We start from the raw sequence: 17,889 nt of genomic DNA, 5'->3' as shown, positions 1-17,889 counted from the left end.
ATGGAGCATAAGGAACTTCGTGATCTGTATATCAACGTTTCGACGGGGGATAAAAAGTACGCTGGAACTGATGCCAGCGTGAAAATAATCCTGCACGATAATCAAGGCCGATGTACAAAGGATATAGTTTTGGATAATTTTTTTCGGAATGATTTTGAACGGGGTCGAATGGATGTGTTTCACATAAGAAAGAAAAAGTTGGCACCACTAGGGAAAATAGATAAGATTGAAATCTGGCGCGATGATGCAGGATTATTGAGTGATTGGTATGTAGATAGAATTGTCATTGAAGACAGAGAAAATATTCAAGTATATGAATTTCCAATATTCCGATGGATTAAGGCTAAACTTAGATATAAAATCAAACATTTAGATACTTCACTTCCCCAACTTGACGAACATTTGGACCAGAGAAAAATGGAATTGGAAGACAAAAGAAAACAATATGAAATTTGTCAGAAAGAAAAGGGGTTGCCAGTGCAGGTAAAGAAACATTATTTTTCTTGTTCCCTTAAAGTAGTGCATGCAAATTAAATAGTTTTGATCGTTGTTATGTGAATTGGACGGCGTGTGGACCACCGGACAATTGCTCACTAAGGAAATGAGAAAAAGGACAGTTGCACACCACAAATTTAATATTCAATGTTTAGCGCTTATCTAAAATAGGGAATTATTCATACCAAGAGATCGTCACATTTTTAATGACCTTATCGCGTCTGTGCTGTCAAAGAACGACAGCAAAGAATCCAAACCGAGCTCATCTGTTGTGCTTTCTCGAACGTTCCTTCATTACCACATGATCCGGAAAATCATTCCAGCAAAAATAAATGCAGCATTAGTTGCCGTGTCAGCAACGATTGCTGCCTCCTCGAAGTCTGATGACGGTAGTTGAATCTGGATTGATCACCTTCATTAAACACCACTTGTGAAAAGAAACCATGCACCGATTCACTCCAGTGAGCAGTGAGGTTTCAAAATTGAATATGAACAGAAAAGAAATATGTTATAAAATTGGTAATTAGGACGATTCTTATAAAGCTGGGTGAGCAATTGTCCGTTATTTCATTTCGTTGGTGAGCAATTGTCCGGTGAGCAACAGCTTTACATTTGAGGACTGCCAACCTCATAATCTCATAATAGTTCTGGTATTCATAAAAAACACCTTTGTGCTTGCTTTTAAGAACGCGTTTGTTTATATTTGACTTAACTGACCACCTGTAATCCACATATTATAATAACAATTTACAAAATAAAATTTACTTGCCTATAAAAGCAGGAAGTTCAGGAAAAAAATGTAAAGAGCGCGTTTTCTGGTTATGATTCAATAATTTTTCAACATGCAACTATCTACTGTTAAATTAAAGGATAACATATCAATTGATTCTGAAAGAATAGCATATCAATTGATTCTGAAAGAATAGCATATCAATTGATTCTGAAAGGATAACATATCAATTGATTCTGAAAGGATAACATATCAATTGATTCTGAAAGAATAGCATATCAATTGATTCTGAAAGGATAACATATCAGTTGATTCTGAAAGGATAACATATCAATTGATTCTGAAAGGATAACATATCAGTTGATTCTGAAAGAATAGCATATCAATTGATTCTGAAAGAATAACATATCAATTGATTCTGAAAGAATAGCATATCAATTGATTCTGAAAGGATAACATATCAATTGATTATGAAATGGCAGCATATCAGTTGTGATTGTTTCTGAAAGGATAGCATATCAGTTGTGATTGTTTCTGAAAGGATAGCATATCAGTTGTGATTGTTTCTGAAAGGATAGCATATCAGTTGTGATTGTTTCTGAAAGGATAGCATATCAATTGATTATGAAAGGGAGGCATATCAATTGATTATGAAAGGATGGCATATCAATTGATTATGAAAGGGGGGCATATCAATTGATTATGAAAGGGAGGCATATCAATTGATTATGAAAGGGAGGCATATCAATTGATTATGAAAGGATGGCATATCAATTGATTATGAAAGGGAGGCATATCAATTGATTATGAAAGGATGGCATATCAATTGATTCTGAGAGGGAGGCATATCCATTGATTCTGAAAGGGAGGCATATCATTAATTCTGAAAGGGTAGCATATCAATTTGTTCTGAAAGGATAGCATATCAATTGTAATTGTTTCTACAAGAAGGCATATCAAGTGATTCTGGAAAGGAGGAAGTCACTATCGTTATTATTCATGAACATGTATTTACTTAGTTTTGCATTGTAAAGCCTAATATTTGACTCCCAATAAACAACGCGTACATGCACAGTTTCGTTGAACTGTTGTTCACCATTGAATTAACTTTATATTAATGTGTTTATTAATATATTTACCTTAATACACTAATAAATTTAATTGGATTTTCCTATAAAGCGAGTTGTAAAGGTCATTTCAACCATGAACAAATTTCGTCGCTTCACTTCTTTGTACGAAAAATAGCGCATTTATTCAAAACACTCTGAAATGGCTATAAAACAACTGACCCATATCAATCATGTTGTACAAATAACTGAAATGAAAAACAACTTCATTTCGCCACCATATCACATTATAACTTGTCAGGCATGGTAAATACATCCACAATATCAATCAGACATCTATATTAAAAGATTGTTGTAACTGAACCATCTGAGTCAGTATTATTAGAAGACAAACTGTCTCTCTCCCGAAATAAAACACATCATCGATGAACAAAAATTCAGACAAAAATTGAAGACTTTAATACGTCCATCATCTAATTTTGACCGGTTTTGGCCAAGCCAAGCATGAAATATGGCTCATGAGATCATCCATTTCTACTTGGATTAAATGCAAGTAGAATAATAATCGCAGGTTATCAGAAGCAGTAGTGGCTCATTGAGTAAGACGCTTTGCTTCGTAAACTGAAGGTTCAGGATTCAATCCAGGCATGTTACCTTCGGAATTTTCAACACGGTTTCCCCCTATCAGTAATGCAGGTAAGTGGGGCTGACATAGAAAAAGCGTCTAGAAGTTCGGATTGGACAATAAATCTAGGCGACCATGTGGGCTAAAGCTTGCGCGCGTTAAAGATCCCTCGACAGATGGAAATCGAAAAGGAGCAGACAAATGCCAATGTCCTCGCTTTTCCCTCAATGCACCCTGCATGGTGTTACCCGTATTCATTAGCCAACATTGTGCAGAAAAGGACGTAAAACTCCATTCATTTCATGTAAAACATTTAATAATATATATAATAACAAGTTATAATAACTGGCATTTGACCTGGAAATGTGTTGTGCCATGTATCAGTTTTAACCTCATTAAAAAATCAAAACATTAATGAAAATAAAAAATGTTTTAATTTATTTCAGGTCAAGATTGTTCCTCCAGATGAGCAATTTTCATTTGATTATAAGGTACGTTGTAACTCTGTGACATATTCGAGTAATTCTGTAAGGCTTTACGTTTCTTTTTTGAAATACAAGTGTTTTTATGTCAAATATTAATGATAGTGTGTTGTGCCTAAATTAAATTTTGGCAGCAATTCTGCTCCGATCTTAAGCTACAGTCTGCCATATATGAACGCCATCCAAGGGTACAGCTTACATGGTTCTCTCTCTCTCTATCTGCAGAAAATGTGACCAGTGGGGTCTTACGAAGTACACTATCGTATTCTTTGATACCTACCCTAGGGATAGTTTTAACCTAATGATAACAACTTTGTTTTAAACGTATCCTCTTCGGCGATATTCTTTTAAGACCGACTTGTATGTAGACAGATTGTGTACTTTTTCGTTTCTATATTTTAAAATTGTTATGGGTAAATTGTAAAATGTGGCAACTCGCATGTATTCAAGGTGCCCAAATCTAGTATTCATGGAAATTGTCATACAGGTTGAATCAAATTTAAGTATTTGATTACCGGTCTGGATGATAACCGGTACCGAATATATAACCATGTAAAAATTTGAAAAAACTAAAATCTACGTAATCTATGTAACTCATAACTGATATATCTCGACTAACTTTTATATATCTCTCTTACTTTTGTTTCATGTGTATTTAATAACCACTATCTATTTCAGTGGGATATTGTTAGTACGAAAGCAGATCTCTTGACTAAAAGTAAAATTGTCAAGTTCTTTTCTGGACCGTGGGACCAGGTTGAAGATGTCAAAAATCTTTACAGCGATTGCGTTTTTCATCTACCAAGGGTGAGTAACTAAGATGTATAGAATATATTTTTGACTCGAATGTGCCGGACACTCCATAGATGCTAGCCTGAAGTTGTTTTTTCTCTATAATATCAGAACAGAAACATTCCAAAAAATTGTATTTGTATACGAAAAAATCAAGTACTTATCAAAAATAACAGTTTGACAATATATATTAGTATGACCTATTCAAAATAAAAAGTGGAATCAGGTGTCAGGTGTCAGGTGCCACTCCTGTCATCGCGACTTAATATTACACATCTAATAAGAAGGTAAACATTCACATGCACAAACAACAATTCACTGTTTTCAATATAATGACTAAGTTAAAAGCTTCAGTGCATTTATGTCATAAAGCGAAAAGGAAGCCTATAGTTGATTCATGACATATCTTCACATTCATGTCACATATATAATTTACTTTTAAAGTCCACTCAGTGTAATACGAGTTAAAGATCCCTCGTCAGATGACAATCAAAAAAGAGTATAGTTCTTAAAAAAATGCATGGCGTTATCCGTTTTCATTAGCTAAATTAGGTGCAGAAAAGCACGACGTAAACCACCAGTTCATTTCCTTTCATTGTCTCGCCAATCTGGGAAGGCTTGGGTAATCATAATATTTTATTGACCAGGATCTTTGGTTAGTGTATCCCTTTTATGTCCCAATAATAAAATACAAAATGATATGGAATATATTTTTCTAGGTTCAATGCACGTCATTCATAGATTAGAAATACGCTTTAAGTGTGCCCCGGGTATGATGGACGTCGACGTTCTTTGACTTATACAAAACTTACCCATGGCGTATTATATCGACAAATTCTTCATACGTTGGGATAACGCTTGCATAATCGTCGATGTGTGACAGGGCCTTTAAAGATATATTTTTAAATTGTCTTCCCTAAAATTGTTAACACTGCTCGGATAACAAGAAGCAATGTTTAAATTTTCATCAAGCAGTTAACTGCTATTTCAACTCAATGATATCATAACTAGCATGGTTGTGCGGTTGTAATAACCCCTTTTTTATTCAAAATTTTACTCGCCATCTAAACAACAAACAAAACACTCATCCAATGTAATAGTGTCATAGTGCGATTAGAATAAGGAATTATTCAAAGAGTCCTTAGAAAACATGATACCTTTATTCTCGTCTCAAGATCGAGTGTTTATATCATAATCGTAATGAAATGTGAGAAATATTGTCAATGGCGAACAAATTTTAGAATTGAACTGTTCATTAAAGGGTTAAATCCGAATAATGTGAGGTTCTATAGCACAGTCATTGGTTATCTACAAGACGTCGTTTACTCAGTTACGTCGAACAAATGGCGGTTGTGGGTTTTAATCTCGATCGGGCAAATCTCGAGCAAAATCCGACGATCTTGATTCATCTTCACTCATAATTCCAGAATACTCAGCTGTATTGTATATGGCTCTAATAATGGATAATCTAAACAGATCAATGCCAAGAGGTTTGCCCAGGGGCAACTGGTAGAAAGGATCCTTAGTTGTTATTATCCTTTTAAAAAAGTTGTTTCTTCCATTCTTTCTCACTTCCACTATTGACACTAATAGAAAAAATAAAACTATATTGACAATATTTACACCATATATTGTTAAACACTGGGAGAAAAAAAAATTAGTCATAGTTCTATCAGCCGGGCACATCTTGGAGTAATGACTCCAAGGACACATATACCCCCTTTAAAACCTTCTCATTTTCGAATACATCACAGATCTGATCATTGAAAATGAACATCACGCGTTCTAATCAAAATCAAATTATCCTACGTAATGCTGAAATAATTTTTTGAAAAAGGCATATATCCATGTTCTGCATGAAAAAAACTATAAAAATGCATTTATGCCCGTATAAACTCTATAAGTGATATCATGTGCGGGTAGCATCAAGAAGTGCTGCAATAGCGACTCAGTAATTAAATAACGAGGTTTAAAAAAAAATATATTTTCAGGGAGCTGATGGCTGGAAAGATGACCTGTATTTTGCCAATCAAAGAATTGCAAGTGTCAACAGTGGTGTGATAGAATTGTGTACAGCCATACCAGAAAAGTAACTTTTTTTATTTTTGATATGTTCAGAAGTGATCTTAATTTATTACCCATACGAAATGGCTATATTTTGAAAAAATACGAAAAAAACCCAAAATATTTAGCTTATTCAAACTTTTAGCATAAACCTCGAAAATTTGTCATATTTCTGTCGTGTTTTATTGTGGCTGTTTTTTTTCTTTCAAGAATGAGGTAGTAAACAATCATCCTTTACAATCAATCCGCAAACGCAATAAATTCGATTATTTCAGATTGGCAGTTACTGAAGAGATGCTGAAACCGATTCTCGAAGGCAACAGTCTTCAGTACCTATTAGACAACAAGCGTCTATTTATCATCGATTTTGAAATTCTAGAAGGAATCCACACAAAACCAGACCAATTCGTCCGTAAAGAGAAAAATCAAAATGTATATGATCATTTTAACGTCTGTGCACCCATTGCGTTGTTTATGGTGGACAACAATCAGCAACTACGACCAATAGCCATACAATTATACCAACAACCTAGCTCAAAGAATCCGGTAAGAGAACAGGCAAAGAAGTGTTTCCCTTTTTCATTTTTTTTTTATTGATAATGTGTAGATTTATAGACGCAACAAATTAATCTTGATGCACAGAAATAAATCGCGATGTAGTTTTGACGCACAGAGATGGAACGAAAAAAATAAATTTAGGGTCCTTTCAGTCTAATTACGATAAGGCCAAACTTTTGTTCCGTTTTTTTAATTTGCCTTTTGTTATATATATATATGACCACTTAAGTTAGGATCTAACGACAGCCCTTTTGATCTTATAATCAAGTTTTTCTGACAACAGTCCCCTTTTATTTTACCATTTTTAAGGTGTTTTTACCATCTGATCACCCGAATACTTGGTTACTGGCTAAAATGTGGTTTAACAATGCCGACAGTACTTATCATCAAGCTCTAGCTCATCTGGGTATGTTCTTAACTTAATTATCCTAAAGCACAATGTCCCAGAACAAGTTCTTAGTCCCATAGCTAAAGGGAGTGTTTGTACAAGCTCGGGTACAGGTCTCTATCGCATACAACATATTAAGATCTGCCATTCCTTGACACCTTAGGTCGTTGGATTTGGCATCTGTGTTCAGTAATTATTTTGCCAGTTGTTAATGGGTAAGGGTAATTCGGGAAAGATCAATCAAGGGCTTTGACCGAGGTCCAGCTGTTATCCTTATACACTGGATTGTTTCTTTCTTTCTTCTATTGCATCTCTTTAGCAGGAAGTAGCCAATTGTCAGATTTCACAGCTGGATTGATAGTGAGATAACACCGTAAATAAGACCTATCTGCCATTTAATAGGGTATAGAAATTTCCTAGAACATCTTAAAAATAAGAAATACACATCAGGGAGATGTAGTACCTATTCCTAATATCATGATGAGCACTCTCACTTTAACGGCATTTTATTCTGAAGAACTCTTTTAATTATCGTCATTCCAGGTTATACTCATTTGTTAATGGAAGGAGTAACAGTAGCAACTCATCGCAATCTATCTGGATCGCATCCATTGTTTAAACTCTTGGCTCCTCACTTTCTTTACATTATAGCTATCAATGCGTAAGTATTTTACTAACAGACCAAAACATATACAATATTACATGCTATCTTGACGAACTCAGTTCTTTGGACAATGAATTTATGTTATTTTTGCGGACACCTGACTCAACATTCTTTAAGATTGAAAAAAATGAGTTGATTTGGTGCATTCTGACACGTATTTTTGGGAAAGGGGTGGGGTGGGAATACCCCTTGTACCTCCACTATTCAATCACGTACTCACTAAATGAATTAAACACACACCCGATGTTTTGACCGACCCGTTGATCTTGAATATCGCCCCCTTAAAATATTTCAGTTCTTATGGAATTCTCTGGAGTATTTGTTATTTATTTATTCAGACGAGGTATAGTCAAATTGTTGGCACCTGGTGGTTGGGTTGATGCAGTAATGAACTGCGGTTCAAGAGGAGTATTTGATCTCATTAAAAAGGGGTAAATATTATTTATATTATCTGACTAAATTGGTTTGGTGCATATTTTTTAATTGGCGACTCACTTCATCATCCATGATCTATGAACATTATTCGGTACCATTTCTAGGTCACTTAAGCCTGTCGTAGAAGAGAGGACATAGCTGAGCTGCCTGCCTCTAGAGGCTGTCAGCTGAGCAACATTCTCATTACGTATTTCACCGCAGACGAGCGCTCTCGCCCGAGCTATTGTCTCACTAGAAAATCTTCGACGAATTCCGAAAACACCCGAAGAAGGTTCGGACTGCAGCCATGTCACGTAAGTGATCAAAATGGTCTCATTTTGCTGTTTCGGAATTCTGTAGAAAAACAGCGTATAGACACGGATAGTCATGTTCAGCAAGTTGATCTTCTAAAATTGCATCATTACCATTATGATACCATGTGAACGCGTTTCTATTGGTTAGCTACTTTTTCTAGCTCAGCTGGCAGCTTAGACGCCCGCACACGGTGAATTTCTGGCCTGTTGAGGCAGAAAATATCAAACAAGATAGATATTTTCCTCACCACCTCTCGAGGCAGAAATTTCACTAAAAATTCAGCGCACACGGGAGAAACAGCTCAGCTCCCAACCTCTTGAGGCAGCTCAGCTGGTTCCTCTCGTTTGCGGCAGACAGGTTTACTTAATTTTACTTCTTGAAGTGAAATATTCCATTGTTTTGGACATGATGTCTTTGATGTAAATCTGGAACTGATGAAATCTTGAATGGCTGGTAGTGGGCAAGTTCATCCCTTCCCTCCTGGACATCCACAATACTGGCTTTCCATCATCTTTAACCCTTTGAACCCTGAGTGTAAATGAAAACTTTAAATCACTATGTGTTACTGTCAATCAAAATCTCTCATGGACTCTTCAAGTAAAATCCGTTGCAAAAATTTGAAAGTTATTTCAATTGCGCCAGTTAAGAAAGATTTTACCTGAAAAGTTTAGAGCTTCTGTTTTTACAAATGCTTCTCTATAATCTATGTTCCCATAATCTGGATTACTGTTCTACAATTTGGTATTCGCATGCTATTGCATCGGCCGACATGTAACATAGGCAACAAAAGATATCTTTTAAATTAATTCTTAGCTCTAAGTATAATACTGAATTGGCACTGAATCTTGAAAGGTTTAATACTGACATTAGAACCAGACATAACTTTAATTCGTATGAATTTATTTATAAAACTCTAACAGAGTATCAAATACAATTTTATGGAATGATCTAGTGGATAATTACAAAACAGCATCAGAATTTAATACTTTTCAAAGGATAATCTAAAGTATAAGAATACTTCCTTGCCATACCGGTATTTATTTCGTAACTAAGACTCTGTTACCATACCATTTTAATCATATTACCTAATTATCGCTTTTGTATCTCTCAGTGTTACATCCACTTTGAGAACGTGGTGTGTTCAAAAAAACATGTAATGATCTTTACTCAGGAATTAGTTTTAAGACTTTAGGAAAAACATATTTATTTCAAAATCAACAAAATCATAGTATAATTCACGTATAATTCACAATATTGCAAGTAATAACAGCAAAATAAAAAAAATAGATATGAGTCCAAACATTGCTAATGATGGCACGTCATATATTATATGTGAGAGTTTTTTTTTTTTAACTGTTAACTAGCATAGTCAATGGCCTTCTGTGTATTACTCAAACACGTAATGCCTATACACAAATGTCACCACAATTAAGAATGAATTAACCGAGGTGTTGCTGGGTGAGTGACCGCTATCGGGTTTGTTATTGTTTTTAAAGGTAAAATAGTAGTTTGGAAGTTGGTAATATCCACATCTTTGAAAGCAACCACCGTTTCATATTTTAAAAGCGGTCGCTTCATGAAACCTCTTTCTTGATAAATTTTGATTTGGATAGAACACGTTTCTAGTTGACCTATAGATAATTTAGTGAACACAAAATCTTCTTCCCATTTCTTAGTATTCGCTATATTGATTAGTTTTCCCTTCTTTTTCTGAATGTTGTTAGGTAGGATACACAATTTTGCGAAAATTTGTCTATCTTTTGGGAAAGTCAATCTTGCTCGATGGAGAGATACACAGAGTAAATTTGTTTTCTGTTCATGGTTGATGGTAATTTGAACCTGATCGGTGCCCAGCCTCACGTCGGATATGGAATCTTTATGTTTTGGGAATAAAAGTTCCTTAAACATTGATTCGTTTTCAAAACCAGAGTCGTCGGAACCAACTGACATAAGCTCTCGGCGTCCAAATGCCTTTTCACTACAATCAATATTGTCTGTAGTAAAACTTGAGTTGTCTCTTGTTCTGCGGTACAGCTGTGGTGACTGAGAATGACAATGTCTTGGTGAGTTGCTTCGTTCTATCATCTTTTTTGGCGACAAATAATTGTGCCCAAATCTGTCAAATTTATTAATTAAACCTGAAAAGTTTTCTCTTTTTTGTCTTAAGGCTGCTGCTCTTTTCTTTGATTGCTTGAAATAATATTCGTCATACAAGGCTGTTTTGCATTTTAATGCTTCTCTACGGCTAGACTGTGACGAACGAATTGATCTGACGAGTGATCTGGAGAAGTCTACGGACTCTTGAAATATACTGCTGATTTGACTTGCAACCTGGTTGAAGTCCGGAAAGTCTACAGAAACTTTCTTTTCCATTTGTTGATGCAAGTTCATATCTGAAAAATAGGCAAATCGATCATATTTAATTTGTTGTTTTTTTTAAATTATTAAATTTGAATGTCAATATGAAATTTTAGTAAGGTAAAATAGCAATCTATTATCAGGAAAGATAATAAATCTTATGAAATCAAAATTCGAGATTATATAGACTTACCGCACACTTTGAAATGTTTTTCCAAGCTTTCTCCCTGTGATGATTACTGCTGCTGTGCTGTCCGTGTAGCGAGGCATATGATTTAATGTGAATATAAAACTAAACCAATTTCTATTTATATAGTGTATCTTCGTATACGTAAAAGATGCAGAGGTGATTATATAAATTTACATCGGACTTCTTGACCCAGTTACGGTGTTAATTCTCGATCGAATCTTCGCAACCTTGATGTAATTTATCGGTTAACTATATTTGCGTCATTGGATTTAGTTTGAAGACATTGTACTTAAAAGTTGACCTCATTCACTTGATCTCTGTATTAAACGATGTATGACCTGAATCAACCCTAAAGTATTGTTATAATGATCTGGAAAAAATCCGTTATTCCAGATATAACATATACGTTTTTGTGCCCCACCTTATTAAAGAAGTGTGTTATATTCCATAATATTGTCTTGTGTTTTGTTATAGAACAATACGATTCAGCAAAAAAAAAAATCAAATCTCATACCTCAACCCAGTTATTAAAAGTACTTTTAAAAATACGCTTGAATTGTAACTTCTTGCTGTTCAGTGTAATGTTTTACAAGGAACAAAACGATGTATTATAATTTATTATGTTATATTAATGCCATTGGTGAAAATAGACCCGGTAACAGTATGAAAATATTAAAAACGTAGGAATTGAGAGACACCTACCAATAATTGCTCTACCACTGGTTTTTAACTCTGCTGCAAGTCTTTTATTAAACTAATATCCGTAAAATTACCATGTAATAGATTATAGAATGAACTTCAAACGCATACTTCTGATTGATTGTCAACCCTAATCAACCAATCCAAGTCTTATCAAACATCAAATATTGTCTTACTGGACCAAAATTTAAGTGAACGCCATTGAAGGAATAATTTATTCAGATCATGGGAATGAATGTCGTCGTCGCCCCTGTCTGCCCACACGTTTGCATTTATTGTAGATATGATAGAAAAAGTGTTTTATCTGATCTTCATAAAAGTTGATGTACATGCTTGTAAGTTTCCAAGTCGTTTCTGATCGGTTCATGTTTTTGTAAATACGGAAAAATTCAGTAAATTTGTAAATTCAGGAAAACCGCAACATATTTGGATTGTAGATACAACATATGTTTCGGTTTTCCTCGGATCTTTTTTAAAATTTGGCAATAAATGAATGCACAGTTTTGTGTTTTTCCTTTGATTATTAACAAAACCTGTCAAATTCGCTTACTAATCGAAATATGTGCAACACTTAAATACGATCTTAAGAAACTTGTTATGAATTATGAGATCTCGGCCAAGTAAAATAGTCAACCATTTCATGTTTTTTTTTTTTTTTTAATTATTGCCTTTTTTATACCTTAATTTTGCATGTAGACCCAATAAAAGCTACAGTTTTTATCCGATATTGATGGAATATGATTTGCATGTAAATATAGATGACATCTCGGTAAAATGCGACATTGGTTATAATTTGTTGAATTTTGTATATAATTGGGGCCCCAGCGCGTCTTATTTAGCTTGAAGCACGATAGACTCAACACTTATTATCCGAACTTGATGAACTCGCTACACATATTGATTTTCATTCAAGTAAGAAATTGTTTTTTTTTTCAGTTAAATAATTTTGAGTTATTCCCCTTCAATATGTGATATAAGCGTATGTTTTTGTGCATTGGAGTTGTAGTAGCTTTATATACACAGGTATATATAAATATATTGATGATATCGCAGTCACACTCGAAATATTTTGTTTAACATTAACATGGTCATTTTTATAGCTCTATTGCTTTATTAAAAGGTTATCAAATGTGACCTACACTATCGAGATAACAGTGCTCTATACAGTTTTGATGAAATTGAGTATGATGTGTACGATTCAAGTGTGAAATACATTATTAATGAACTGTTTGTGAGTTATTGGGCTTGGCCTTTCGCTTTTCATTTTTCGGAAAATCACAGTATATATTACCCGTAAATAGATGAATTCTTAATACATTCGAACTAAATATGTAATGTGAAGTTGCGACACAGACAACCAAATAGTTGGGAGGCAGAATTGTATTTTTGAACAAGATTAGGGTACATATATTTATAAAAGGCGGAGGGGGTCATCCGCGTATATCAGCCCGCGTCTACTTTAAAATTGCATTTAGATTTGTGTTTTAGTTACTTAAACGGCTGCCAGTTTTGCTTTGTAAGAGCATCTAATGCTACTGTGCGACTGTGTTGGTCACCTGCTGTTGGATTTATGTTATTATTCATGTTTTATTGTATTTCTGTGGGTTTTTTTTAATAGAATAGACAAGTGGAGATTAGATAAAGAAGGATGTTTACCGGACGATTTAAAAAGCCGAGGAGTAAGTACCTAACATTAAATGAGCCATTCTTTTTGACCAATAATATTTTGGTCTCAGAAACGTGAATTTTTGTTTAGCTTAGCAAATCAGTAAAAGTGTTCACAGCTCTTCGTCGAAATGTGGCCCTTCAAATCCATGTTTGTCCAGAAATATCCGCGTTTGAATGTTAAAATGACTCAAATCAACGCCTAATCAAAACCCTCTTTTACGTATAGTCACACAAAGGAGATATACAGTCATTTATCCTGTATCAATTATAAATGAAAAAATCCATATCCCATAATACTTGATGTCTCTTTTCAGTTAGACGATCCAAATGTTCTACCAGGCTACCATTTCAGAGACGATGCTTTATTGTTATATAATGCTATCCAGAAATATGCTAGCGAATACGTGAATCTGTACTATGGTAATGTATGATAATATTCTCAATAAAATGTAATAATTTTCATAGCAAGAACAATATTCATTATTCATATATAAACTCGGCATAGAACGTCTTGATTTTTGGGATTTTCTTTTAGACGACGCCCTTTTTCAACGAACCGCTCAAAAGCGTTCTGTTCTTAACCATTCACATGAAAGTGAAAGAGTTTCGTCAGTGACTGAAGTATAAATTGAATTTTTTTTTCAGATGGCGGAGATAAAATTGCTGACGATTGGGAACTTCAGGGCTGGGGAAGAGAATTAGTTATGGAAAGAGAAAGTGGAGGAGTTGGTCTCAAGGTAATAAAAATCAACCATTCCTCGCAATAATAAGCAATCTTGTTATTCAATACTATGCATTAAACCAGTATATTATGAGGTATTTATTTATCAAATCACTGGTCATATCCGCCCTATATTTGAAGATTTCATCATTTCCAGGGGTTGATATCTTTGCCAATAAGGTGTACAATTTAATAATTCAACCTTTATGGATGTAATTTGGTTTCAAAACAAGCGTGACTACTACAGGATCCGGCACCAAAAGAGAGATAGCTCAAGATTCAGTTCTATGCTTTTGGCACGCGCACAGAATCTTCCAGTGAGACCCAATTATAGACTTCAACTTTTTTCTTATATAGTTTTCTTTTTCTTTGGTTTTTTTTCACCTTTTTTTTAAATTTCTTCTTCATCTTAGGGTTTACCACATAACGGCACATTTCGAACTCAAGATGATATAGTTAAAGTTGTTACGTGTGTTATATATACATGTAGTGTCGTACATGCAGCTACCAACTTTCCACAATATGAAGAATATGGGTTTCCACCAAACTATCCAGCTACTTTCAAGGGAACACCGCCGACGACGAAGGTTTGCTACAGCAAGTTTAAACTTCGCAGCCATTTCAGTCTATCTAACCGTAAATGAGTATAGATAATCTGAAAAAAGATCAATTCCAAGAGGGTTGGTAAAGGAGAGCTGGTAGGAAACCCTCGAACCTGAGATGTTTTGAAAATAATGTTCATTCTGGTTAAAAAAAAAAATATAGCGGATCTCTTTCGAAGGTGGACTTGCATACATTTCAGACGACAAAATCAGAATAATATCTACATTACAATGTCGACAGGTTATAAAAATGATTTTTTTTTTTTCAAGGACCATGTTGATGAAAAACAAATCCTAAGTTGCTTGCCCAGCAAAGAAAATTCTTTAGACGTTATGGTCGTTACTAAAGTTTTGAGTGCTAAAGGGACCAATAGTTTAGGAGATTTTGAATTGATGTACATTGCTGATCCGAATGCCAAGAGAGTTGTTGAAGCGTAAGTACAGGCCTGATTATGAATTTGTGGTTATAAGGGGTGGGGGGGGGGGGGGTTCATTTGTCCAAGAAAAGTAGTTTGCATCCCAATATTGTACCCCAACTTTATTCTAAGAAATATGATTTTTAACATCTTGCCTCAAACTATGTGTCAGAATGCACATACACCTCCCAGCTGTACCGCTTTTTGGTCACTCTGCTCCCTATTTGTACCCCCAGTCACGGGGTGGCTGGCGCCGCAACTCTCGGTAACGCCTTACAACCAAGTACACTTTTTCGAGCTTTTGTACTTTGGAGAGTGTTATTGCTTCTATTTACATCATTCATTCCAACGTCTGTGGTCTCTGTAATTCCTGGCAGGGATTTTGCGACAGTTGCGACACGCATCTAAGCCAAGAGGATATAGATCTTTATAGGTGTTTTATTTGCAATTTTCTTTCATTTATGCAGTCTTTTGTGGTTCCCCGTTACTGTTTGAAAATTGAAAACGCACGATACATAATATCAAGTGAAATCCGCAGTTGGTCAGTCTACCATGATATTTTGTCTTCTTTTTACAGATTCCGGGCAGATCTGAAAAAAATCAGTGGTATCATCAAAGAGAGAAATATCACTAGAAGAATTCCTTATATCTATCTGGACCCGGAAATAATACCTAATTCTATCAGTATATAGATTTCTTATCTTACATGTAACCTAACACCTGTGCTTAGTTTGAAACGAAAAGCGTTTCGTCTTTCCTTTAAAACAGTCTTAAAAAGTACTAGAAATGTACGAAAATCACATAATTTCTTTTTGATACTTCAAACTAGGAATTTTACTTACTATTTATATATATATATCTTTCCTGTATATTACAGACTATCTTAAAATGTCGTTTTAACATTCAAACGCTGATAATTCTGGTCACACATGGATTTGAAGGTTCAAATTTCGACTTTGAGCTGTAAACACTTAAGCTTAGTTTCAAAAAAATTCCAGTATCTGAGACTAAAGTATGATTGGTGAAAAAATGGCCTACTTGTCCCTTGAAAGGACTATTCTTTACGTATTAGGTTATCCAGATATTCATCTCGGTATTCAAATCTCGGTGGATGACCTTTCTTGAATAAGTCGATTTTCAAGTCTACCCAACGGGTATCGATAAGCCGGGAAAGATCAATTTGATGTTTTTCCATGGACCAGTAGGTAGACCTAATCCTCTTGAACCCATGTTGGTATCATTGTAAACATTGATGGTTTCTTTTTTTCTTATATTAATTTATTCCTGCTATAATAAGAGTATCACAGCTCTTTATTAAATAAAAGTTTTGTCATCTCAGGGCCAATTATGCGAATAGATAGTCTTAGTGATTAATTGAAAGATAGGTTTCCTTATTTTTTTAGAGTGAAATTGAGCAAATATTTGGTTAATTGGTATTTCTAATGAATTATGTATTCTTAATCATATCATTATGTTCTTATTGCATATAATTAAGAGTTTTCACCAGTCATAAATGTCCATGTATGTACAGTCTGGATAAACAAAAAAGGACTTTTTGACCTATCTTGATCGGTCCCACTTTGAATCTCTGCTGGTAATTCTCTTCTTATTTAGATAATTATGAATTAATTATGGACATGTGAGACAAACTGGTATTTTTTAAGTCATTAAAACACCTCCACTTTCTATTCATATGGTATTAGCATTTCATTTTCATAATTAAAATTAAGGCAACCCATCTTTAATAACATAATTTCTTGTGTAGTATTTTTCTAATAAACAAATAAAAAAATATCTTAAATGTTGTTCATTATTATAAAGATTTTTGCAGAAAATATACAATGAAATGCAATATTTGTTTTACATCAGGGGTTTTCAACCTTTTACTTTTTAATAGCCTTTTCAGTATCGTTGATCTATTGCATTATGCCCTTCCCATCATAAATTCTTACTATTACCCCTTTCCCCTCCAAATCCTTACTATTTCGTGGTTGGATAATATAGTCTTATTGAACAGGACAGCTTTAGTCATAACTTTCTTAAAATTTTATTTCGGGGAAGGGAGGATTTGATCTCCAATCCCGTCGGTCCGTCTATCCCCAATTACTGTCTTTGCACATTTTCAGGGCGATTATTTTGATACTCTTACAATGGCTTTATATTGATCAAAATGTGTGGATGTTAACGTTTAATCAAGATACAAACACTACCCTTCCAGAAATTTAAATCGAAAACGTCCCTGATCTGAAAATTACGACAGTCTTATTTTATAAGGTATATTTTGGTCTAATTGCAGAATTATTGTCGAATCTAAAGCTGAAATTTAGTTCTATAAGCTGGTAGGGAGTAGAGCAAATATTTAAAAGACTATATTACGGTGGTTGTTAGCTCTTTGACCTTACACAATAAGCTAGCTCAAAAGCGTGTATTATGCCTTGTAGAACAATTAAGTAGGACTATTTCGGGCTATCTTTTTAATACGAAACGACTCCAGTATTGAAGCAGATTATATTACGAAACATCCAGGAAGTACGTCATTCACAACACGTCGATGGCCGATGAAATCGACCATTTTCACACCAAAATCAGTAAATTGTGAGTAAGACAGCAATATTATTATACAGCATTGTTGAATTTAACA

The 17,889-nt window shown here is 34.4% G+C and overlaps 1 protein-coding gene across 1 annotated transcript; it reads left to right on the top strand.

Annotated features, from left to right (window-relative positions):
- On the top strand, positions 1-15,940 carry LOTGIDRAFT_171808 (hypothetical protein; the record flags this gene model as incomplete). Its single annotated transcript, XM_009048375.1, has 13 exons — positions 1-483; positions 4,078-4,206; positions 6,183-6,280; positions 6,531-6,801; positions 7,123-7,219; positions 7,745-7,862; positions 8,204-8,296; positions 13,460-13,520; positions 13,824-13,929; positions 14,155-14,246; positions 14,644-14,817; positions 15,103-15,266; positions 15,826-15,940. The coding sequence occupies 13 exons, from the start codon at positions 1-3 to the stop codon at positions 15,938-15,940; spliced, it is 2,001 nt and encodes a 666-aa protein (XP_009046623.1).
- Between the last annotated feature and the right edge of the window lie 1,949 nt (positions 15,941-17,889).

The sequence above is a fragment of the Lottia gigantea genome (assembly GCF_000327385.1).
Source record: "Lottia gigantea unplaced genomic scaffold LOTGIsca_120, whole genome shotgun sequence".
Classification (NCBI taxonomy): Eukaryota; Metazoa; Mollusca; class Gastropoda; family Lottiidae; genus Lottia; species Lottia gigantea.
Note: the sequence above shows the minus strand (reverse complement) of the source record. Positions and strands in the feature narration are given on the sequence as shown.